The following is a 24,907-nucleotide window of genomic DNA, read 5'->3' as shown; positions in this document are numbered from 1 at the left end:
TTTGGTAAGGAATTCCAAATTCAAATTTGTACAGCTATAGACTCATGTATTTGTGGTTCGATGACCGTCATTCATTTGTTTTTTTTCTTCTGTTTTTTTCTGTTTGCGTCACTCATTTTACAAAATGGAAAACTTAAAATATCGCATTATTTACGAGTACGAGTTCCGCCGTGGCACTAGTGCTGCGGAAACGACTCGAAGGGTGAATGATGTGTATTTCGGTCGTGTTGCAAAAGAAAACACAGTTCGTTTTTGGTTCCAACGTTTTCGTTCTGGAAATTTCGATCTGCAGAACAAGCCCCGTGGACGGCCTGAGACTCAAGTTGATAATGAAGAGTTGAAGGCTATTGTGGAAGCGGATCCATCGCAAACCACGTCCGAGTTAGCTGCAGGCTGCGATGTTAGTGATAAAACTGTTTTAATTCACTTGAAGCAAATTGGGAAGATTAAAAAGCTTGAAAGGTGGGTACCTCACGAATTGACTGAAGCAAACCGGCAAACGCGCGTCGACTGTTGCGTTACATTACTAAACCAGCACAATAATGAAGGTATTTTAAACCGAATCATTACCTGTGATGAAAAATGGGTTCTTTACGATAATCGGAAGCGCTCAGCGCAATGGTTGGATCCTGGCCAGCCAGCCAAATCCTGCCCCAAGCGAAAATTAACCCCAAAAAAGTAACTTGTAAGCGTTTGGTGGACTAGTGCCGGTATTGTTCATTACAGTTTTCTCAAATCTGGCCAGACTATTACGGCTGATGTCTATTGTCAGCAATTGCAAACCATGATGGAAAAGCTAGCGGCTAAACAACCTAGGCTGGTGAATCGCTCCACGCCACTGCTGCTTCACGACAACGCTAGACCACACACTGCGCAACAGACGGCTACTAAATTAGAAGAGCTTCAATTGGAAAGTCTAAGACATCCTCCGTACTCCCCGGACCTTGCTCCAACAGATTACCATTTTTTTCGAAATTTGGATAACTTCTTACAAGGGAAAAAATTCAACTCCGATGGGGCAGTCCAAATCGCCTTCAAAGATTTTATTGATTCCCGTCCGACTGGTTTTTTTAGTAAAGGGATCAATGAACTACCTATGAGATGGCAAAAGTGCATAGAAAATAATGGTTCATACTTTGATTAATTAAATATATTATATTAAAAAATATTCGACTTTTTGTTCCTCCCATACAAAACGCCAATTTCATATGTAAGGACCTATTATAAATACGAATGTTTAGATGGATGGATGGATGTTTGTTTGAAGTCCTGAACGGCTCAACAGATCTTGATGAAATTTGGCATACATGTAGAACATAATCTGGAAGAACACAAAGCCTACTTAAGAAGTTTTTTTTTAATTCCGCGCGGACTGTGTCGCGAGTGACAGCTAGTTATAAATAAAACAAGATAGATTGTAGATATTTAAATATATTTTAAACATTATATACAAATATTCATCAATAAAATATACTTAATATTAATGTCTTTACAATTTGAGATTACAATGTTCTTACTTTAATGTATAAAGCAATCTAACTCTAGTATAATAATCTCTTGAATTATTAAAAAAAATCATGATCAACCAATTTATTTTTGTGCTATTATGTAAAATAATCACATAAGCTTTTTTAATAGCTTTTTTATTCTTTTTTTTTATAGTTAAATACATTCGCAAGGTTTCAAGATCAATTTTGAGATAATAAAAAATCGATTTGTGAAAATCGATTAATCGATTAATAGAGATTTTAGATTAATTATTTATCATTTATCAATAAGTTCTATTAAAAGCAATACATTGAAATGCATGATTTAATTTTTTTCTTCACCAATCGTATCAATAATAAAAAAAAACAATTTTGTCTATAATCTATGTAAATATCGAAACAAATGGTTGACAGATAAAATGGCGGGAGTATTTTGATAATCATTTCATTTATAAGATCGACTTAAAAGTATTTTTTTTTAATATACTTGAATCAGAAAAACGAATTATGTGGAACGTTTTTTAGATTTTTCTTTAATAAGTTAGGATTTACTGAGATAGTTCTCTTCCTTCTATAATAGCTGTCAACGCTTGTCTATCTCGTTTATTCTCGCAAGCGCAAGTAATTAGCGCTAATAAATGTTTATTCGAATACTCAATTCTTTCCTGTATAAACTTTTCTAGACCTTTCCTAGGTAAGTAATAAGCTTTCACATACCTATCTACATAATCCTGATAAGGTATTGGCTTCAAACCTGATATTTTCTCCAATTTAACGAACAATTGCCTATAATCTAATTGCATAAGACCTCGACCTCCATTCGTACATTTTGTCGCATTCGAAAAACCTTCAACTAATAAATGCACGATGAATTTAGATACCATAGACCATATAGAATTTAAAACGTCACGATTTAAGGATACTTTAGTTGATATATTTTCTAAACGTAACGCGAATACTTGAATTTTCCTAACTATCATATCAACGTAAGGGCTGTGTTCCACTGCGACGTTTTTCACGTCCCATTTAACTTGCGACATTGCTATTAAAGATGATCGTGCGTCTACAGCTTTAGCTGCTGAACACATATATATAGGCATTCGTAAATCTGTCGCAACTGCTAAAGTGTTATCTTTAAAATGTTCTAAAATCATCTTTTGATGTTGTGCTACTATTGTTTCTAAATAAGGTTGAAGTAATTCGAATTGTTTAGCTAAAAATATAACACTTTCAACTGCAACTATTCTCTCACTTAACCCGTGTAATGTAGCTTCAGAATTCATATCTAAATGTTGTGGCAATTCCGGTGATAGGACGAAATTTTTACTTTCGTCTTGGTTTGAATTTATATTATTCGATATACGTTTGAGGGTAGATGTTAATTTACTTGTGTACAAAGTAGACGATGCTACTTCTAAGTCAGAAGTGAAAAATAAATGGACAGCATAGAAATAATAATCGAATAATTGATTCATTAACATAATAACTTCTAATGATATTTGAGGTAAATATCTAATAATTTGAAGATATTGTCCGCAATTTCTTAAAACAGACAAAGTTGTGTTAGTTACAATAACGCTATCTTTATTATTCGTAATTTTATCGAAAGGTACTCTATCATCATCAACGTAATCTCTTTTCAATTCATCAGGTTCATCTTCAGAATCATCACTAGGTACCAATTCAGTTTCAATACCAAATATATCATCGTTAGTGATATTTTCATTGCGAAATATCTCGAATGGTGTATGTGTTGTTTTATATTTGAAATATCTTGCAATATAAAGACTATCGTCTTGTGAATGTATAGATGATGTTGTATCATTCGTTTCAGATTGTGTACTAGTTTTATTTAAAGATTGATCCATTTTTGGATTCAAATACTTTTTGAACTGTTTGAATTCTTGTAAATTTAATAAATTGAATGTTGATTTCACTGGACATTGTTCCCAACCTTCGTTCTCTAAGAATAACTTCAATTCATCCATTCTACCTTTATGATAGTTTTTAATATACGATACGCTTTGAGTTTTAATGAAATCTTGTAACAAATCGGATTTATCACCGCAAAATATCTCCGCCACTTGTGTTAATTTCCTCAAAATACCTAACATCTGTATAAATTTTTCAAATGGATAATCCTCTAAACCTGAACTTTTCAAAAAAGTTGACACTTTAGCTTGAACATCATTCCATATTCTGATTAAACCAGCTTTTAACTTCTGTCTGATATATTCTTTGCTTACATTTCTTTCTATATCAAATACATTATTTGATTTAATCTCTTCATCGTAATATTTATTATGCCAATCGACTAATAAATAATAACTTCTCATAACCAGAAACAATTTCTCGCATAAATTTAATAGACAATTTGGTGCTTTATTTGGATTTATTTGACCACATATATCTTGGAATTTCATATCATTAGAATTTGTATAAGGTTTCATAGCATCTATTGCTGATTCATTAACAGCAGATGAATAATGCATATGCAATTGTTCCATTGCAGCTTGAGTTTTACCTAAAAGATCGTAGGCTTTCTTTAATTTTTTAAAAACATCTTCATCGAAGTTATAACATATATTAGCTAGAACTGAATCTAATTTCTCTTCAGTCATATCTAAGGTATCATTCAATCTGATAGATAGATCAGCTATACAAGTATATTCTTTATGTTTGGCAGCTGCTTTACGGCTTTTTAGTATTAATTCAATAGCTGAATAATATTCTTTCTTATTTAATAATTCAGCAACATCTTTCTCTACAGATCTTAAACTTTGAAGTAATTCTAATGATTTTAATATAGATTTAATTATCTGTCTCTTTTTAACATTAGCTAGAATTACAAATGTCGATATTGTGAGATTATTTGAAGCGATTGATAAATGTTCTCTCGCTTTTCTACATATATCTAAAGTTTTAGCGAGCTGTTGGCGTATGTTTTGTATCTCTGTAAATTCTCTGTCGCAATTATCTCTCTGTTGCGATATCAAATGTAGAGCTTTACCTGAAACAACCTGTGGAAATGAGACAATCGAATAAATTCAGTTTCAGTTGTTTAAAGTACATTTTTTATACTAAATTTAAACAAATTGGACCTTTCTATTACCTTATTTAACTTAAAGTGATCACAAACTTTATAGATGTAGGTTATCGAAGGACCATTTAGGTCAGTCTTTACGAATCATGATCCTTCGAGCACTAAAAAATCTTTTTTCTAACATGTGTCTTTAAATTCCTATACTTTTAATAGAATAACAGGTGAAATAAACAACTGTTCGCTCGTTCTTCATAGAAGTCGGACATCGAAGGACTTATTAACGAATGTTGGTCCTTCGAGCAAGATTTTAACACTAACCTGTTGCTGTCGCTTCAACTTGGTGAACATGAGTTCGACAGCCTCGCACGTGGGTGGTGAAGGCGCATGTGACAACACATAGCGTGCTGCGTCGAACTCCGAAGGTGGAGAGAAATAAACATTCTCTATTTCACGTAGCACCTGAAATAATTATGTTGACTGTTTGTACTTTAAAGCGTTAAATACTATCGTCAAACAAATCCATTTGTCTAACAATTATTTCATTTTTAGATAGATTTACAGTCAAAACCGTTTATAGCGACATCGTTTAGAACAACATACCGGTTAAATTGACCAAAATCAAAGGTCCTGGCTGAATGTTATTACATATCTTTCCTATTAATACCTGTCACCGGTTGTTACAACTATCAGTTTTTACGACTCAATATGAGTAGTCCCTTCCATGTCGTTATAACAGATTTTGACTGTATATACTTTATCATCATCTCCGGGCCTTTTCCCACTCATGTGTGGTCGATACAATAGGTTTTATAAACCTTAAAGTTTTGGCTTAAGTTTTTATAGCCGGCCACCTGCCTGTCGCCAAACCTACTTGCGAGGAATATCTTAAAATTAAATATAATATAAACTAAATAATTATAGCTAAATAATTCAAAATTACTTAATAAAAATACACCAAAAACAAAAATTAGTAATAAAACATTGTAAATATAACACAAATTCAAGTTCTTGTCATGATAATTGTCCTATATTTGTAATTCAAAACGTTATTCACTCCAAAGAGATCCAGATGAGGTCATTCTGGTAATGGTAATAGGTGGGTACTTTATCCAAATGTATAAATGAGTGTAATCAATACAAAAAATTGTGAAGCGGTTAAGGAGCGAACGCGGGTTATCTCTACGCCACGAAATATCCCCCAATAATCACAGTTAAAATTTATTTAACACGTTTACAACTTGATTGAACAATACAAAAATGGTACTTCGATATGTAAAGCTTCGCCACTACAGTTCAAAGACAACAGTAATGTGGAGTTAACTTATATAGAAACGGCTAAAACACTAACGTATATATATCCGGTGTCGTCACCGACTAGTTTCGAGCCCTTCGGTGGCCCTTCATCAGGGTGAGTTGGGACTGGTATTATTTCGTATATTTGATATTATTTCGGATATATATACATGAGTGTTTTAGCCATTTCTATATACGTTAATGATAATGTCTCACAAAAGTTTGAATAATTTAATGTGGAGTTAATTTTGCAAATATGTTGACATCATGAACAGAAGACATACAAAGGGTTTCTCATATTCCTTCTACAAATCTTCTCCTTTCTTAAAACAAAAGTAAGAGATAGAGAAGAGAACTAGATATTGACCTTACTTAAAAGACAAAATACTCTATGTAATGTCAACCAACAAACAGCAGTATCAGCTCTTCTCATAAAAGATGTAACTCTTTTCAAACGGATAGGTCAATGGTTTTTTAACATTTGAACCAGTCAAGGTGACACCTTGAGCAAACTACTATATTACTATATACTTGTACCTCAAGATCGGCAGCAGTATGAGCGACACTCAGAGAGCGAGAGTTAACGCCCGGAGGGTCGTGTCGCTTCTCAACGTCATCACCCAACATTGTACAGTTTACTGAAATAGAAATCATAATGAGATGTAGACCAATTAACTTTAATGACAAAAAAAAATCACAGTTAAGTTACAAAAAAAAGACAATTTTTTATTAATTTATTATATGCTAATAAGTTTTGAAATTTGTAGCTCTTAGATTAATTTTTGCTTAACAAAATGTGAAAGTTGTTTTATTCTAGTAAAACTGCATTTTAGTCTTTCTCCAAACATTTCAATAATGATTTCTAGCAGTATCCATATTTGGGTAGGGGTAAAGACACTGAATACAACAAGAAAGGTTGTATGTAATGTTACTAAGAATGATGGGTTCTTTGTAAATTATCTTACAATAGTATAACAAAAATAAGATTGATATAATTAATTATGATGCATCAACACACAATAAACAACTAAAATCTATAGCTTATTTTCAGAAATATTAGTATTTATCAAGTTGGTTAAAAAAACCTGAAACTCGCAAAATGTGGCTTACGATAGTCTACATAGAGTCTTAGACAACGTTTGTTTACATATTGGTAATTGATAAACTGGAATGTTCCTAACAAATTTGCCAGAACTTTACGAGAAAAAGGTTTATTTTGATTATTTTATATTGTAATAAAATCCCACGTTTTTTTGCAAAACAGTCTAGACAAAGTACCTAGATTCGTTTTGGCCGAACGCCTTTCAACAGTAATAAATTATAAATGCTCTCAAACAATGATATGTTTTTAATATTTTCTCAACAATTCCTCACCTGGGAAAAGGATAAGAATAAATCATTAGCACTGTAACTGATTGTTTGTTTTTGATAAAAACCACTACAAAACATAACAAAAAAAAACACTAATAAATATAGTAACGTTTAAAAAAGATATATCGTAACTTCAGTTAATTTTTCTTTATAAAGACACATTTTCGTAAAAACACAGCATTTTAAGCAGCACAGCATTGAAATTTCATAAAATTGACTTTTAAATTACATATTTAATCAAAGAATTCATTAAAATAGGTACGAAAGGATGAGGAAGTGAGAGGACAATTGTCAATTTGTCAATAATTTTGTTTGACAATTTAGATGTTAATGTTGCCATGCAGTATCGATTTTTTTTTAATCGGATAATTTGATCATGGCATGTGCGTGAAGTGTTTTCAATAAATTTAAATAGTTTTTAAAGTTGGTAAAGTAAGAAAACAAAATGACTGCCAAAAAGTAGTGAATTAACAAAATGCTTCTTATAATTATGTTGTATAAGGGACATAAAAACGTTTTGTATTGGGTTTTTTTCGTTGCTAGTTTGAATATCCGAACATCTTAACATTATCTGTCATTTAGTAAAAGGTTGGTAAAAGGACGCGTATCTATTGCCAATAGTTTCTCAGCTTTCAGCTTTTTGAAAGAAAATAATAGTGCTTGACGTCATGAGAACGATGAATTTATTTTAGAAAAATCGTGCCGTTTTCGTGGTGACATTTGTGTAAGATAATTAATGTGTTTAGTGAAATAGCTAAAATGGAGACTGATTGGAATGTCGAAGATCCGCCGACACCGAAGGTATTGTTCTATATATTTAATTGGAGCAATGTAGTAATGTCATGGAATATCCGCCATCTTTGTCTTTCAACACCCTTCTCGTCGAAATAATAATTTCGGAGAAAGGATAAAATTTATTCTTAAAATGTATGATTTCATATCTACTGCTATAATATGTATTGATGCAAACGTTACTTAAAAAAATACTAAAGCTTTTACACATTTCTGCATTGCGGATAATGCAAAGAACTTTTTTAACCTAATTTAAGTTTTAAAGTTTACATTTGTCATTTTACGTACATAAAATACTTTTTCCATCATTATTTTAATAATACAAACGCTGTGATATCCACTTAAATACATATTATTTAACATAATCGACATTTTCGTCATGGTAACCATAAAATATGAATAGAAAAAGTTTTGAATCTCGATAATATTGTAAAAAACGACTTATTTAACACTGTAAACATGGCGTGACATCCTTAAATACTTCCTTTCTAGTCAGTTAACTGTAAAATAACTGTACATTATGTACGTAACAAGAAATACAGTAGTGTGCCACTTTCAAACTGATTTCGTAATTTTCAATAGTTGTGTTCAGAGACACTGTGTTATGTGATTCACTGTTTGATTACACGTCTATATAATGTAGTTGGATAATAGAGACATTTATGGCATTATTAATTTAAAAATAAAATATAAATTAAACTAGCAAATGGGTTGCTTTAGGGAGGACCCACAAAGCTTTCTTCCTTGTCATAATCTGTTAATTATATAAAAAATATGTATATGTAATTTAATGTATTCATTATTAAAATGGAATAATATATTACATATCTTATTGGTTTTATTATTTTCTAACAGTTGACAATAAAATAAAAAAATGGTGTTTTAAAATTATAAATAACATATCTTGCTAATGTTATAATTGGGAATGGTAAGATGGCTGGATGGATGGGTGGAAGTTTGAAGGTATCTCTGGAACAACTCAATGAGAGGTAGAACATATTCTGGAAGAACACATAGACTACTTATTAAGTTGTTTTTTTTAAATTCTGTGCAGACAGAGCCATAGGTAACAGCTAGTTTAGAAATAAATTGAAATTACTATACTAAAGCCCAAATCTGAAAGTATATGAGTTACTATCAAGTAAAGCTTACCAAAAAATTGGAAACTTAGTATGATAGTATAGGGCTCTCTTCAGCAGTGGCTTGTTGAGATTTGTAGTTTTTTTTTAAGATTGTGATATCAGAAAGGTATACTTTGAATACTGACGAGATTTTCACGAAACTCTACCTTGCATAGCCGCGTTGTGGAATACTCTGTCCTCGGCAGTATTTCTAAACAATTATGACTTAGGGACCTTCAAGAAAAGAGTGTATACCTTGCTTAAAGGACGGCAACGCAACTGCGATTCCTCTGGCGTTGCGGATGTCCATGGGCATCGGATCAAATAACTTTAGGTGGTTCGTTGCTTGTCTGCCCCCTTCTCCTATAAAAAAAAAATGCTATCCTTTGAATATTTTTTGAATTTTTTTATTATAACGGAATGAATACAGTTAGGATTTGGTTTGTAAATATTACTGTACCACTGCTTTGGTTAACAAATTGATTCCGAGAAATATATTTTTTTATTTTCTTTTTAACACTTTGTTGACCGGTCATGAGTTAACTCGTGTTTTTATGGCCGAACGTTGCTGACCGGCTACGAATAAACTCGTGATGCGCGTTTTTTCTCATCGCTGTTGTTTTCTCTGTTGGCAAGCATACAGTGCAATTGTTAATCAGTATAACAAGCTGTTTCTCTCGTTTATAAGATCCACTAAATCTTTTTTTGTGTAAAATCTATATATATAAAAGAAAGTTGTGTTAGTTACACCATTTATAACTCAAGAACGGCTGAATCGATTTGACTGAAAATTGGTGGGCAGGTAGCTTAGAACCAGGAATAGGACATAGGATAATTTTTACCCCGTTTTCTTTTCTTTTTTTTTTTATTCCGCGCGGACAGAGTCGCGGGAAAAAGCTAGTATTTAATAATTAAAAAACGAAGATGGAATGTAATGAAGAATCTTTCAATGATATACGCGGATTCTTTATCTGATCGATTTTCAGTAAAATTGCTGGTAAACATATTATAAATGAAAAATTTTAGATGGGTGTTAGGTAAAAGGTGTGTGAAAGATATCTCACACACCTGTAGAAAATGTATCTCAATGGATGTCGATGAAATTTGGCACAGATGGAGAACATAATCTGGACGAACACATAGGCTACTAATGAAGTTTTTTTTATCTCCGCGCAGACAAAGTCACGGGTGACATCTATTTAACACAAATATGTTTGAAATGTGTTATTATTTAAAAGTAGGTGAATTTGTAAAGTAATATTTTCCTTAAGTAAATGCATTTAACTCAACAGTAACTTTGAATGATAATGTTTTACTTCATTTTCCTCAACTTGTGGAATCAATATTATTAAAATTTGTCTTTCATTTATACTAATACAAGATACAAGAATGTCTATAAATCAAACCTTGATAAGTTAAAGTTCAGTAAGTAATAAAAAAGATTTGTGTCCTTCCGGTGTACCTTCAAATACTGAGATGTCTCGAATTATTTAGACTTTGTAACTTGAACAAAATGTTATTTCCCAAGAATAGTTGTTTTAGTACATATTTATACTTCCATCCATCCATCCATTCAGCCTCGTAACGCCCACTGCTGGGCATAGGCCTCCCCCAAAGATCGCCACCATGATTGGTCCTGTGCAAGCCGCATCTGGGATACTCCCGCAATCTTGACCAGATCATTGGTCCATCTTGCGGGACTTACTGGTTAACTCATATTTAAAAAATCCATACTGTGTAAGTAGATGTTAGTAAAAAATAATAATGTTTTACTCAGAATTCCCGGTCAAATATTTCATATCCTGAATTTCTTGTTAAGTTGAAGACTCAATAAGTCGATTTTGTCGATTGAGAGTCAACTTTCGGCGAATACAGGTGTGCCTTGTGATAATGCTTATATTTTTCTTCTTCCAGGTGACCTCCTTAACATCTTTAGACACAGGAGTACGGCCCGCGCCCAGCGGAGCGGCCTACGTTGCTGAAAGGAACACATGCTTGAATTTATTCTCAAGATGGAACGAAACGGACCAGGTAAAATCTTATAAATATTATAAATGTGAATGTTTAGATGTATTGATGGATGGATCTTGATGAAATTAGGCACAGATGTAGAACATAGTCTGGAAGAATACATAGGCTATTAATTTTTTTTTTAATTCCGCGCAAACGGAGTCGTGGATGACGGATGATAGATATAAAAGTACTAACTCTGGATTATTGAGTAATTCTAGTTGAATAAATGTAAACTATTACCAATGATAAATACATCTTTATTAATGCAATCTAAATATTTATTATTTTACAGTTTTGTACCTTATTAAATACATTACTTCTTAATATAATTGTGCTTTTACGTTTTTATTTATATAAATACATTGCAATATAGATCAGCGCCTGCGTGGCGTACTGACCACTAGTAGTATTTAAATCAGTATGTTCTTATTTCAGATGAATATTAATTTAGTTTTATATAAAAAGAATTTGTATATGTTTGTGGGGTTTTCATTCCAGCCAATAGATGGTGCTAATATTAAAATTGATCAAAGAAATGTGATGTTTTTCTCGCTTATAGAGGTTTCTCTCTTAGCCGAGTTTCTCGCTTATAGGGGTGGTTCGTACTAGACAATGACTCGCTTGTAAATAATTTCTCAATTATCCATAGTTGGCAGTACATATATTCACGAATAACATTGTTAATTTACGTTTTTTTCTTATGTTTGAAAATATATAACATAGTTTGTATATTAAATTGTTTACTTTGTGTTTTTTTTTATATTAATTATGTTATTGTAATATTTTAGGTGGAGTTTGTGGAGCAATTGTTGGCGCGCATGTGCCACTATCAGCACGGACACATAAATGCATATCTCAAACCAATGCTGCAGCGGGACTTCATCAGTATGCTACCGAGTGAGTATCATTGTTCTCATTAACAGGTAGATAAATCTTGGACGAAATAAAAAAAAAAAAAAGAAAAAGATATATGTAAGGCTCAGGGGTTAAGCACTTGACTTGTAATCTGCAGGTTCTGGGTTCGAATCCCGCCATGTACCAATGTGTTTTTCTATTTACATATGTACATTTATCTGACGTTCTTACTGTGAAGGAAAACATTGTGATGCTGCACATATCTGAGAAGAAATTCAATGATATGTGTGAAGTCAACCCGCACTGGACCAGTGTGATTGACTATGGCCTAGTCACCTCTAAGTAAATTTATAATATTAGTAAGATTTTAACTAACAACTTATATATCCCTTTCAGAAAAAGGTCTAGACCATGTAGCAGAGAACATCCTATCTTATTTAGATGCCAACTCGCTGTGCGCAGCCGAGCTGGTCTGTAGAGAATGGCAGCGGGTTATCTCTGAAGGTATGCTGTGGAAGAAGCTGGTGGAACGTAAAGTTAGGACTGATTCATTGTGGAGGGGGCTCGCTGAGAGGAGGGGATGGTGAGTTTATCATAGAGTTTATTTATCTATAACTTTCTTATCTATGGTATTTTTTTTTTTAAAGTTCATTTAATTCAAATTTAACTAAATTACAGATAGTGAGAGCATTTGAGATAATCTTTTATTTAGAGAGATCAAGCTTTCACTTACTGTGGGTTTCTGAGGTCAAAAATCTCTGTTTTGTGAAAGATTTTGTTCTCGGAAATAAACGGTGAAAGTAATTAAAATTAATCTTCTGATAAATTAAAAGTTTTACCTGTTCAAAATAATATTATTTATTAATTTTATTTTGATGATTTTATATATACATTTTAACTAGCTGTCGCTCGCGACTGTACGCGAGGAATTGAAAAAAAAAACTTAATAAGTAGTCAATATGTTCGTCCAGACTATGTTCTACATCTGTGCCAAATTTCATCAAGATCCGTTGAACCGCTCCAGAGATACCTTTATATCCATCCATCTTAACATTCGCATTTATAATATTAGTAAGATATGAATAATAAATATTGTGTATAATACATTTCTCAATGTATGAATGGATGGATGTTTGTTAGAAGGTATCTCCAGAACTGTCCAACGGATATCACTTAAACTTGGCAGAGATGTATAACATAGCTCGGAAAAACACATAGGCTATAATTTTTTCTAATTCTTCATAGACGAAGTCACGGGTGAAAGCTAGTTTCTTATAAATTCTTATTCCAACAGGATCTTATACCTATTCAAGCCGAAGCCAGGATGTCAGCATCCTTCGCACAGCTTCTACCGACAGCTGTATCCCAAGATTATACAAGATATACAATCCATTGAAGATAATTGGAGAATGGGTAGACATAATTTGCAGGTGAGACCCATCCTAGATATCTTACTAATATTATAAACTAGCTTTTACCAGCGACTCGGTCCGCGCGGAATAAAAAGATGCACACATGATAAAAAAGTTCCTATGTCCGTCTCCTAGTTCTAAGCTACCTCCCCATCAATTTTCAGCTAAATCAGTTCGACCGATCTTGAGTTATAAATAGTGTAACTAACACGACTTTCTTTTATATATATAGATGTAAATGTTTAGATGGATGGATGGATGTTTGTTACAAAATATCTCCGGAATGGCTGCATTGATTTTGATGAAATTTGGTATAGATGTAGAACACAGTTTGGAAGAATACATAGGTTAATTAAAGAGTTTTTTTTTTAAATTTCTCTCGAATGGAGTTGAGAGTGACTAGTAAAGAACTATTTACCGAAAAATAAAAAAAAATATATAAAACTCTAGGTGTAAATTAAACTTTATAACCGATAATTATCTAGACTAGGTAGTCTCAAAGTGGTCAATATCGAATTTAAAGCATTGTTAATTCTCACTCTGTCTTCTATTGACCTAAGTTAGAATTAATTATAATAATTGATCTTAAAATTAGGTAATTTGGCCATTTGGGTCTGATGTAACAGTTCATTTTGGAAAAGGAGGGGTCACTTGTCCAAAATAGTTTGGGGATTTCTAATCTAGACTGATAGATGTTTCTGTAAGCTATTAAAAAAATATTAGTGCTTTGAATTATTTCCCTCTACAATCTAACCTTTCTTATTATGAATTTATGTATTTCTAATGTTTAGAAACATATTCTTTTAGTTTTAAAACATGTTTCTATACAAGTTGCACAACATTGGAAACAAACTAAACGAACACTTTAATTATTTCAGAGGATAAATTGTCGTTCAGAGAACTCGAAGGGAGTCTATTGCTTGCAATATGACGATAACAAAATCGTATCCGGGCTAAGAGATAACACAATCAAGATATGGGACAGAAAGACGCTGCAGTGTGTCAAGGTATGTCATAGTGTGTCATAACCATAACGAACTAAAGACAAAATAAAAAGAAATTTCTCCATTTCAGCGAATTAATGTAGCCGTTTACTCATTTGTCGACTTAATATATATACTTAAAAAAATGTATTGTACGTATTTTCAGGAGCTTCAAGGTCATACTGGATCAGTACTGTGCCTGCAGTATGATGAGAGAGCCATCATCTCAGGTTCATCAGACAGCACAGTGCGAGTGTGGGACGTTACAACAGGAGCTATGCTGAACACACTCATACATCATTGCGAGGCTGTGCTGCATCTCAGATTCTGTAACGGCATGATGGTCACTTGCAGCAAGGTATTGTATAGACAGTAACAACAATAGTAATATAATAGTAACAATATTGATTGTGATGGATAGTAACAATATTGATAGTGATGGATAGTGACAATATTGATAGTGATGGATAGTGCCAATATTGATAGTGATGGATAGTAACAATATTGATAATGAAAGATAGTAACAATATTGATAGTGATGGATAGTAACAATATTGATAGTGATGGATAGTGACAATATTGATAGTGATGGATAGTAACAATATTGATAATGAAAGATAGTAACAATATTGATAGTGATGGATAGTAACAACATTGATTGTGATGGATAGTAACAATATTGATTGTGATGGATAGTAACAATATTGATTGTGATCGATAGTAACAACATTGATTGTGATGGATAGTAACAATATTGATAATGATGGATAGTAACAATATTGATAATGATGGATAGTAACAATATTGATAGTGATGGATAGTAACAATATTGATAGTGATGGATAGTAACAATATTGATTGTGATGGATAGTAACAATATTGATTGTGATCGATAGTAACAATATTGATCGTGATGAATAGTAACAATATTGATAATGATGGATACTTACAATATTGATAGTGATGGATAGTAACAATATTGATAGTGATGGATAATAATACACACACAACTCACACCTGTAACCTGCAGTGGGGTAGGACCTCACTAGATTAAGGACCTCTATTTGTTGTGACTTAATGAACCCCTGCATTTTACTTTTCGTCATTTCAGGATACGGAACATGACGAATGGCGAGTCTTTTTTTTTTCACACAATATATGTGCAGATTGAATCACGATATGTTTATGTAAAAAAACATACTTCGAACCCAGGACCTGCATATTATTCAATTGAACAACTGAACCATTGACGTGGATAGTAATTATATTGACTATTAAATTGAAAATATCTGTAGTATCTGTACAGATATTTAAAAAAAAAATTAAGCAAAAATTATTGTACAGACAAATAAACTTATAATTAATCTATTTTTTTTGAATATAAAGCTAATGTGCTCTTTTTTATTTTAAAGTAACCAATTTTTTTTTAATTATCTATGTTAAACTATTATTAGTTGTATTTTTTTGTCTGTATTATTCTTAATGCTGTAAACCAGCAGATGGGGAACTCTGAACGGGCACATGGTCCATCGGGACAGGCTGAAAACCAGCTCCACAAGGCTATACCTTGCGGTACAAACTGAGCCTGTAGCCCATTGTTGTCTTTTTTTTTTCAGCCAAATCGATTCAGACGTTCTTGAGTTATAAATAGTGTAACTAACACGACTTTCTTTTATATATATAGATTAAAAATTATTGTTGTATTTTTTCCCAGGATCGTTCGATAGCTGTATGGGATATGACATCAACAACAGAGATAATGTTGAGACGTGTACTTGTTGGTCATCGTGCCGCTGTCAATGTGGTTGACTTTGATGAGAAGTATATTGTCAGCGCCAGCGGAGATAGAACAATAAAAGTGAGTCAATCTTGTTAATATAACATTGGTAGATGTCAACATCAGTTGTAGGAATTGACCTCGCTCAGTGAAATACCACAACCATACAGAAGACAGACGTCAAGTTGAAGTAATTCCAAGTACAGTCTGATGAGTGTGGTGTTGAAGGACTAATTTTAGTCCTCTTTCCCTTCCCACCCCTTTTCTTATAAGGAAAGGATGGGAAGGGAAGGTGGATTTGATGGAGATGCATAGGATGGTTAAATATTATATTTTTTGTGCGTCTCCTCCTTCGATTGAGGGTAGGCAACGCATCTGTAATTGTGAATGTCTATGGACAGCGGTCGCTTCGCCATTTCGGCGAATTCATGTGGCCGATTGCTCGTTTGCCACCTTGTAATATAAAAAATCCTCAAACTATTTTGGACAAGTGACCCCCCTTTTTCCAAAATGAACTGTTACCTCAGACCCAAATGACCAAATTATCTACTATTAATATCAATTATTATTAATAATTCTGACTTAGGTCAATAGAAGACAGATTGAGAATTAGCAATGCTTTAAGTTTAATATCGACCACTTTGAGAATCCATGGTTTAGATCAGTGTTTCCCAAAGTGGGCGATAACGCCCCCCTGGAGGCGTTTGAAACTTAGGAGGGGGCAATAAGAGGCCCAAAAAATGGGGGGCATTGAAATTAATTAAAGCAATGAAATTGTGGTTTTTAAGTTTAAGGGCTGAATAAAAATTAGGGATGCTCTGAAATATAATTGATTTTCAAAGGGGGCGGTGAAAGAAATAAGTTTGACAATCACTGGTTTAGATGGATGGATGATGATCGGATCTTGATGTATATTTTCACAGATGTAGAACATAGTGTGGAAGAATGCGTATTCTATATAAGTTTTTTTTTAAATCAGCTTAAACGAAATCGCCTACAACATCTAGTTATATATAAATCTTACTAATATTATAAAATGTGATAGTTACAATGAATGTATGTATATTTTATTAGTAAACTAGCTTTTACCCGCGACTCCGTCCGCGCGGAATAAAAAAAAAAATAGAAAACGGTGTAAAAATTATCCTATGTCCGTTTCCTGGTTCTAAGCTACCTGCCCACCAATTTTCAGTCAAATCGATTCAGCCATTCTTGAGTTATAAATAGTGTAACTAACACGACTTTCTTTTATATATATATAGATAATTAGAAAACGACTGAACTGTTCTGAAATTATTATTATTTAAATTCTTTACAGGTATGGAATACATCATCTTGCGAGTTTGTGCGCACTTTGAATGGTCACAAGCGTGGCATCGCATGTCTTCAATACAGAGACAGGCTGGTGGTGTCAGGTTCCTCTGATAACACCATCCGGCTGTGGGACATTGAGTGCGGACAATGTATACGAGTGCTGGAGGGACATGAGGAGCTTGTTAGGTGTATACGGTATGTTATAATGTTTTATGTATTAGTTTTATAGGTTAATTATGTGATTTTACAGTTTGATTATGTGATTTTACAGTTTGATTATGTGATTTTACAGTTTGATTATACATTTTACTGTTTAATTATGTAAATTTATATGTTAATTATGGAATTTTACAGATTATTTATACATTTTAAAGTTTTATAGTTAATAGTGTAATTTTACAGTTTAATTATGTGATTTGACAGTTTAATTATGTAATTTGACAGTTTAATTATACATTTTACAGTTTAATTATGTCATTTTACAGTTGAATTATGTAATTTTACAGTTTAATTATGTAATTTTTATGGTTTAATTATGTTATTTAACAGTTTGATTATGTAATTGTGCAGTTTAATTATACATTTTATAGTTTAATTATGTAATTGTACAGTAAAATTATATATTTAACAGTTTAATTATACATTTTATAGTTTAATTATACATTTTACAGTTTAATTATGTAATTATACAGTTTAATTATGTAATTTTACAGTTTAATGTTTTTATTTCATAAAAAAAGGATAGTTAAATAGTCTATACAAATATTTTAAGGAGGAAAGATTTGTTTGTTTGCTTTGAAAATGCTCCGAAACTACTGAATATATTTGAAAAATTATTTCAATGTTGTAAAGCTACATTATCCTTAACTGACATAGACTAGATTTATTACTAGACTAGCTTTTACCCGCGACTCCCTACGCGCGAAATAAAACATAGAAAACGGGGTAAAAATGATCCTATGTCCGTTTCCTGGTTCTAAGCTACCTGCCCACCAATTTTCAGTCAAATCTATTCAGCCGTTCTTGAGTTATAAATAGTGTAACTAACACCACTTTCTGACTATATATACAGATTTTTTTTATTAAAGTCATAAAAATGACTTGTTTAATTTCAGTTTCGACAATAAACGGATAGTAAGCGGTGCGTACGATGGCAAAATCAAAGTGTGGGATCTGAGGGCGGCTCTCGACGTGCGCACTCCACATCAGGACCTCTGCCTGCGTACACTGGTCGTAAGTCATCACCGGGGAGACATGACACACTCACTGACACACTCACTGACACACTCACTGACACACTCACTGACACACTCACTGACACACATAGATATCACATCCCAGGTGTTACAAATATCCTGAGGTGTTGATGTGACATACATCAATGACACACTCAATGATACTTTTATAATCAGATATTTAATTATTCTAAGGGGTGATATAACAAAATGTAGATAAATCTAGTCTAGATTTTTGGAACGAAGTTCCTTATCGCGCGTAGTGAAAGGGGGCTAGACGGAAAAAATTCTTACGAAAAGTTGTCACAACACTTTTTGCTATAGTAACCATGGCAACGACGTGACATATAACGAAAATTCATAGAAATAAAATGTACTTCTTGTGAAGACTTAAGTTTTTTATTCATAGAATAAACATTGGTTCCTTCACTAATTAATAGAAAGGAACTTCGTTCCATCCGGGTGTCCCAACACACCTCTCAAGTTATTTTTCTGGCTCTATTTTGAATTGACTATTAGTTGTTAGAAATAAATTTGAACTCTATAAATAATCTACAGATGGTTTCAATTGAAAATGACACATACACAAAAAAAAAAAATTAGTTCTCCGCTAATTCTTGTAACAATTTCGAGTATCTTTACAGGAGCACACAGGGCGAGTGTTCCGTTTGCAATTTGACGAGTTTCAAATTGTGTCATCATCGCACGATGACACAATACTCGTGTGGGACTTCCTCAATTGCGGCACTTCGCCCCCCGCGCCCGCTGCAGCGCCCGCCCCCGCCCCCGCGCCCGCGCCCGCGCAGCGCCCGCCGCGTGCATCCCCTGACAGGGACCGCTTTTATGAATAGGTGATTTTTTTTATAGACATTTAAAAAATAACAGATGTGACATCGTGAATTAATCTTAGTACCGATTCTATCTCAGTACTGATTCAATCTTAGTATCAATTCTATCTTAGTACTGATTCTCTCTCAATACTGATGCTATCTTAGTATTAATTCTATCTTAGTACTGATTCTATTTCAGTACTAGTTCTATCTAAGTGCGGATTCTATCTTAGTATTAATTCTATCACAGTACTGGTTATATCTTAGTACTAGTTCTATCTCAGTACTGATTCTATCTCAGTAATGATTTTATCTTAGTACGGATTCTATCTCAGTACTGATTCTATCTTAACACTTGGCATGCGGGCAACATATTTTTACGTTTTTTGCAGTCTGTCACTAGAGCGCGGGTCACATAAAATTACGTATTTAGTACATTTATGTTGGACAAGTCTACGAAATACGTACAATTACATTATATGCGTGTTGTTTACGTTGCTAGGCAACGCCTTGCATTTTTTCTTTCCACAAATTCTCATTATCGAGTTACTCAGTCTTTCACTGAGTTATTTCGTCTTCAATCGAATTCGTAGCTACAGAGCTTATAAGCCGTGTTTTGCCAATTTTAAGCTAGTTCATTTTTTATTACTGAATGCAAAAATGATAAAATGAGCCGTTGTGACCAAACCGCCCGCTGCACGCGTAATTCGGTGGCAAAGTATGCCCGCATGCTAAGTGTTAGTACTGATTCTATCTCAGTATTGGTTCTATCTCGGTTATCAATTTTGATAGACATGTGATAGAACTTTTGCCAAAATTGTAATAATGTCTATCTTGTTAAATAATGTGACTATATTAAAAATACAAATATTTATGTATTTTTTGGTATTTTTCAAACATTTTGTCCGCTTGTTGTTTAGTTGAAGTTATTTATATTTATAACCATTTTAAGATGAATATTTTTTCGCAGGTAATCCAAAAAGGTCGCACGTCGGCCTTAACGCGCTCATGATGGTGACGAATGCGTCACTCGGCGCATAGTGTTGTGTGTGTGACAGTGACGGACATGACAAACCTGTCGAGTGACAAGGTTTATGTTGAGACTGTATCGTGACAGGTTCCTCTACCTGTGAGATCTCTGTGCGCGTAGACTTTTGTTACCACGGTCGAGTTTCCATGTCCAGTGATTTGACAGCTGTCAAACTCGATTGACGTTTTTATGATGGCGGGAAACGCTCTGGACGTGACGGATGTCTTATGTAATGTGTATATAGTATGGTATTTTTATTTATACATGGTGTTTCGGACGCTTAATGACACCTCAGTTGATGGTCTGTCATTTGTGACAGGTGAAACTTTTGACAAATGTCATTTTGACAGCTGTCATTTGTGAAAGGTGTCGAGTTGACAGTTGTAACTAGTTAGGCGATTTGGCAAGAGTCGCTTTTTACGACTGACATTGTTGATTGGTCACTTTTGACAACTGTCACATTTGCCATGTGTCGTATTTGACAGTTGTCACTATAGTTAGGTGTCGCTTTTGACTAATGACATTGTTGATTAGTCACTTTAGACAATTGTAGCATTTGACACGTGTCACATTTGACAGTTGTCACCTTTGCAGGTGTTGATTTGACAGTTGTCACTATAGTTACGTGTCGGTTTTGACGACTGACATTTTAGAGTGGTCATTTTGACACGTGTCACATTTGACAGTTGTCATTTGACAGCTGCGGTTTGTTAAGTTTTAGTGTGAAAGCCTATGATATCTATGTAAGCGAAGTTTTATTATGGAAGCAAAAAAAGATTAACTTTTTGACACCAAAATGACAATATATGAGTCTGCTTGTGTTATTGTGGAAAAAAGATAGGGTTCCTTTTTTTAATAGATGAGCTGGAATTTTTTTTTAATTTGTTTTTACAACTAAATAAGTGTGGGCTTTACTGTTGAAATACGATCAGAAATGATTTATCATTCTTTGTTATGTCAAAGGCGTTTTGATTAAGGAACTTCGTACATAAGCAACGTAAATCTTCTTATCCTTGCGATTTTAGTCGCTAAGACTTTCACATGAATCGTCGACATTTCTATCTGTCATCGTCATTGACGGGAGTCGCAGCGATTTTTAAGATGGCGGACACATTAAAATGTGTTAAAACTATAAATAGTTGACATATAGTCGCTTTGTCAGTACTGACAGAATACACGACTCGCGTCGACGATTAAATATTAGTTTCCACAATTTAAGTTGCCTTGTGTACGAAATTGCTAAGGATACTTTCCGATCATGAGATAGTTGGTTCGAATCCTGAAAATTGTTCTGAATCTGGCTAACACAAATCTAGAAATTTGTTGATATAAGAAATATTAATTATTAAAAAAAAAATTGTACAGGTTTTTTCTTTTTTTATCAGTGGAAAAGCACCTTAAAACATTTCAGGTTTACTTAATTTTGTTTTGATTCAAATTTATGCTTAAAGGAAGTTAGTACAAAAATGAAATTTATTAAATTAATATTAAAATGCGCTTTATTTTGCGAAATGTAAAAAAAAAACTCGTATAGTGGTTTATCGTGGCTAAAAAATATTTAATTAAGGAAATTAGGAATCTAGTAAATTGAAAGTTAGACTTTAAATATATCTGAATCTGTGGTCATAAGAGAAATTAAATTATGACAGTACACTAGCGCCCTCATTGCAATATCAAAAAATTGACATCAGTTCACTATACATCTCCACTGAGGGTCTCAGAGTCTACCCTAAGTTAGAGATGACTAGGACATAGTCAATGCTGACTCAGTGCAAGTTGACTTCACATATATCATTGAATTTCTTCTCAGATATGTGCAGCATCACGATCTTTTCCTTCATCGTAAGAACGTCTAAATGTACATATGTAAATTGAAAAACACAAGTACATGACGGGATTTGAACCCAGGATTAGCAGATTATAAGTCAAGTGCTTAACATCTGAACCATTAACGCTCTAATGTCCGTAGATTTGATATAACGCGACAGTAGCGCCTCTCATTCGCTGATATAATCTTACTAATATTATAAATGCGAATGTATGTATGTATGTTTGAAATTATCTCAGTAACGACTGAACAGAACATAGTCTGAAAGAACACAGGCTACTTAAATGTTTTTTTTTTTAATCGCGAACGGTGTCGCGCGCGATAACTAGTGATGCTAAAATATACAAGTATCTTGTTGCTTTAATAATGGGTGTTGTCAAGAATATAGTTTGAAGTCTATCGGATTTGATAATTTTTGTCGGTTTTTAATAATAAATATACAAGAAAAATCAGGCAAAATTTTCGTAAATTTTCTAATAATAATAAGGATTTTAATTAAATCCGACATCAAAATAAAATCTATCTTATACTAGCTTTTACCCGCGACTCCGTCCGCGCGGAATAAAAAATAGAAAATGGGGTAAAAATTATCCTATGTCCGTTTCCTGGTTCTAAGCTACCTGCCCACCCATTTTCAGTCAAATCGATTCAGACGTTCTTGAGTTATAAATAGTGTAACTAACACGACTTTCTTTTATATATATAGATTCTTCCTGACTATGTTCTACATCTGTGACAAATTTCATCAAAATCCATTGAGATGTTCCGGAGATAACTTCAAACAAACATCCATCTAAACATTCGTATTTATAATATTAGTAAGATTAACACTATCTATAGAATAAAATGGCAAATGAGATATTTAAAAACTAGCTTTCGCACGCGACTTGTTCGATGAGGAATTAAAAACTTACATCGGTAAAATTAAACAACTTTCCAATAAAAGCCACGTCAAATTAAACAGTTAAAAACGAGGCAGACTAAAATAACAAATTATGTATGAAAGATAAACTTGCAGATACAGACGTGTCTGAATTTAATAAGTCTGTGATTACAGAGTTATAAAGGAGGAATAGTTTAGATAGGTTTGTTGTAATTTTTCATTTTTATTAAATTCGACTATACCTTATTAATTTAACTCGAAAGTCATATTTGTCATCGTAAAAATTCGATTTTTTTATTATTTTTCTTTTGGCTTAATTATTGTGGATATCAAGGCTTCCTCGTTTTATTAATAATTTATAAAACAATGTCCTTTTAAGTATCGAACTAAAGAATCTACAAGTCTTTTTTTAATCAATACTTAGTATTCTTTAAATGTACTTATATCGGATTCCTTTTTATCCTAAACCATAGATATAATATTTCTACTGAAACACTTTCTAGAACATTAGCTACCATTATTTTACGATTTCATTACATTTTATCTCGCAAATTTTTACTAAATAAGGGGGCGGAAATTCAAAAAATCACCTCACGTAATTTATGAATGCCCCCTAATAAAAAAGAGAAATATGGCCACGTATGGATATTGGATGAGTCTCTTTTAGCTGTCAATTGAAATGAAGGATAGTCTTTTTTTTAGAACGGTTATTAATTTTTTTTTAAAATCTAGGTTTATGTTAGACACTGGCAACATTAGCTTTTTTTTTTTTAGAAAATAACCACAAAATACCGCTCGTTCGATACGTCTATGTAAATATCTGGCTTTTTTTTATTTAATTAGGTTTTTTTTTGTTAGTTTAGGTTTTTTATTTTTTTTAAACGAATACCACGCTTAGGATGTAAATGAATTTTTTCTCAAAGTCATGAAATAGACCGATTTTTTAATTGTTTTAACAAATCACAATTTACAAAACCTAATAGTTGTAAAAATAGTGGAAATAAAGTGAACTTTTTAATATTATGAAAATAATGTAAAATATAATCAAACCTAGGTCATAGACAAGAAGAAAAATAAAGACAAATTTACAGATATAAAAAAAAAACTTAAATTTCAACTCACCCAATGATAAGGGGTAATATCTCAAGATATGACAATTATCTTCGAATGGATTTTTTATTATAGACGCTGGAAAGCATAAATACTGTAACCCTTGAAATCGCGAATATGTTTTTCACACGTTAATAATTTCAACCATTATCAAAGGATAATGATTTTATTATAGGTTATCACAAACTACACAACATTGCTAAATACCGCATGCTTGTAGGCGTATCAGCTCACGAGTTATCATTTTTTGGCTCTCCTGTAAAGTTCATACTTTCGGGGTTACAGCGTTTACGCTTTCCAGCGTCGATATTTACTTATAATACAGCATTATTAAAAAGTAAAAAATCAAAATTGGTTGTTTACGAAAGCTACATTTTAGAAATACAGTTGAACAGAGCGAGAGTTTAAGGGACCTCGATATTTTTCTCGCTTCTAGAGGTTTCTTTCCAACCAGTTTCTCGCTCAAGGAGGGCGACTTTTGGGATCGGATAATGACTCGCTTAAAGAGTTTTTTCGGTTGTTCAGGTTCA

At 32.8% G+C, this 24,907-nt stretch overlaps 2 protein-coding genes across 3 annotated transcripts; one reads left to right on the top strand and one right to left on the bottom strand.

Annotated features, from left to right (window-relative positions):
- Window positions 1-1,898: 1,898 nt before the first annotated feature.
- Window positions 1,899-7,277, bottom strand: LOC106710522 (syndetin). 2 transcript variants are annotated; one of them, XM_014502602.2, is made up of 4 exons: window positions 7,198-7,277; window positions 6,361-6,461; window positions 4,849-4,989; window positions 1,899-4,507 (listed from the first exon to the last, which is right to left on the bottom strand). In XM_014502602.2, the coding sequence occupies exons 2-4, from the start codon at window positions 6,448-6,450 to the stop codon at window positions 2,036-2,038; spliced, it is 2,703 nt and encodes a 900-aa protein (XP_014358088.2). In that variant the 5' UTR covers window positions 6,451-6,461; window positions 7,198-7,277; the 3' UTR covers window positions 1,899-2,035. The 2 variants fall into 2 exon arrangements, with proteins under 2 accessions (XP_014358088.2, XP_045540946.1); XM_045684990.1 differs by lacking the exon at window positions 7,198-7,277 and adding an exon at window positions 7,102-7,123.
- Window positions 7,278-7,792: 515 nt separating this feature from the next.
- On the top strand, window positions 7,793-19,547 carry LOC106707544 (beta-TrCP). Its single transcript, XM_045684844.1, has 11 exons — window positions 7,793-7,995; window positions 11,022-11,138; window positions 11,909-12,017; window positions 12,372-12,558; window positions 13,270-13,405; window positions 14,266-14,394; window positions 14,537-14,728; window positions 16,085-16,228; window positions 17,466-17,656; window positions 18,577-18,694; window positions 19,341-19,547. Exons 1-11 carry the CDS (start codon window positions 7,954-7,956, stop codon window positions 19,545-19,547), a joined length of 1,572 nt encoding a protein of 523 aa, XP_045540800.1. The 5' UTR covers window positions 7,793-7,953.
- The last annotated feature ends 5,360 nt before the right edge of the window (window positions 19,548-24,907 follow it).

Source organism: Papilio machaon, chromosome 28, assembly GCF_912999745.1.
Source record: "Papilio machaon chromosome 28, ilPapMach1.1, whole genome shotgun sequence".
Taxonomy (NCBI): Eukaryota; Metazoa; Arthropoda; class Insecta; order Lepidoptera; family Papilionidae; genus Papilio; species Papilio machaon.
Note: the sequence above shows the minus strand (reverse complement) of the source record. Positions and strands in the feature narration are given on the sequence as shown.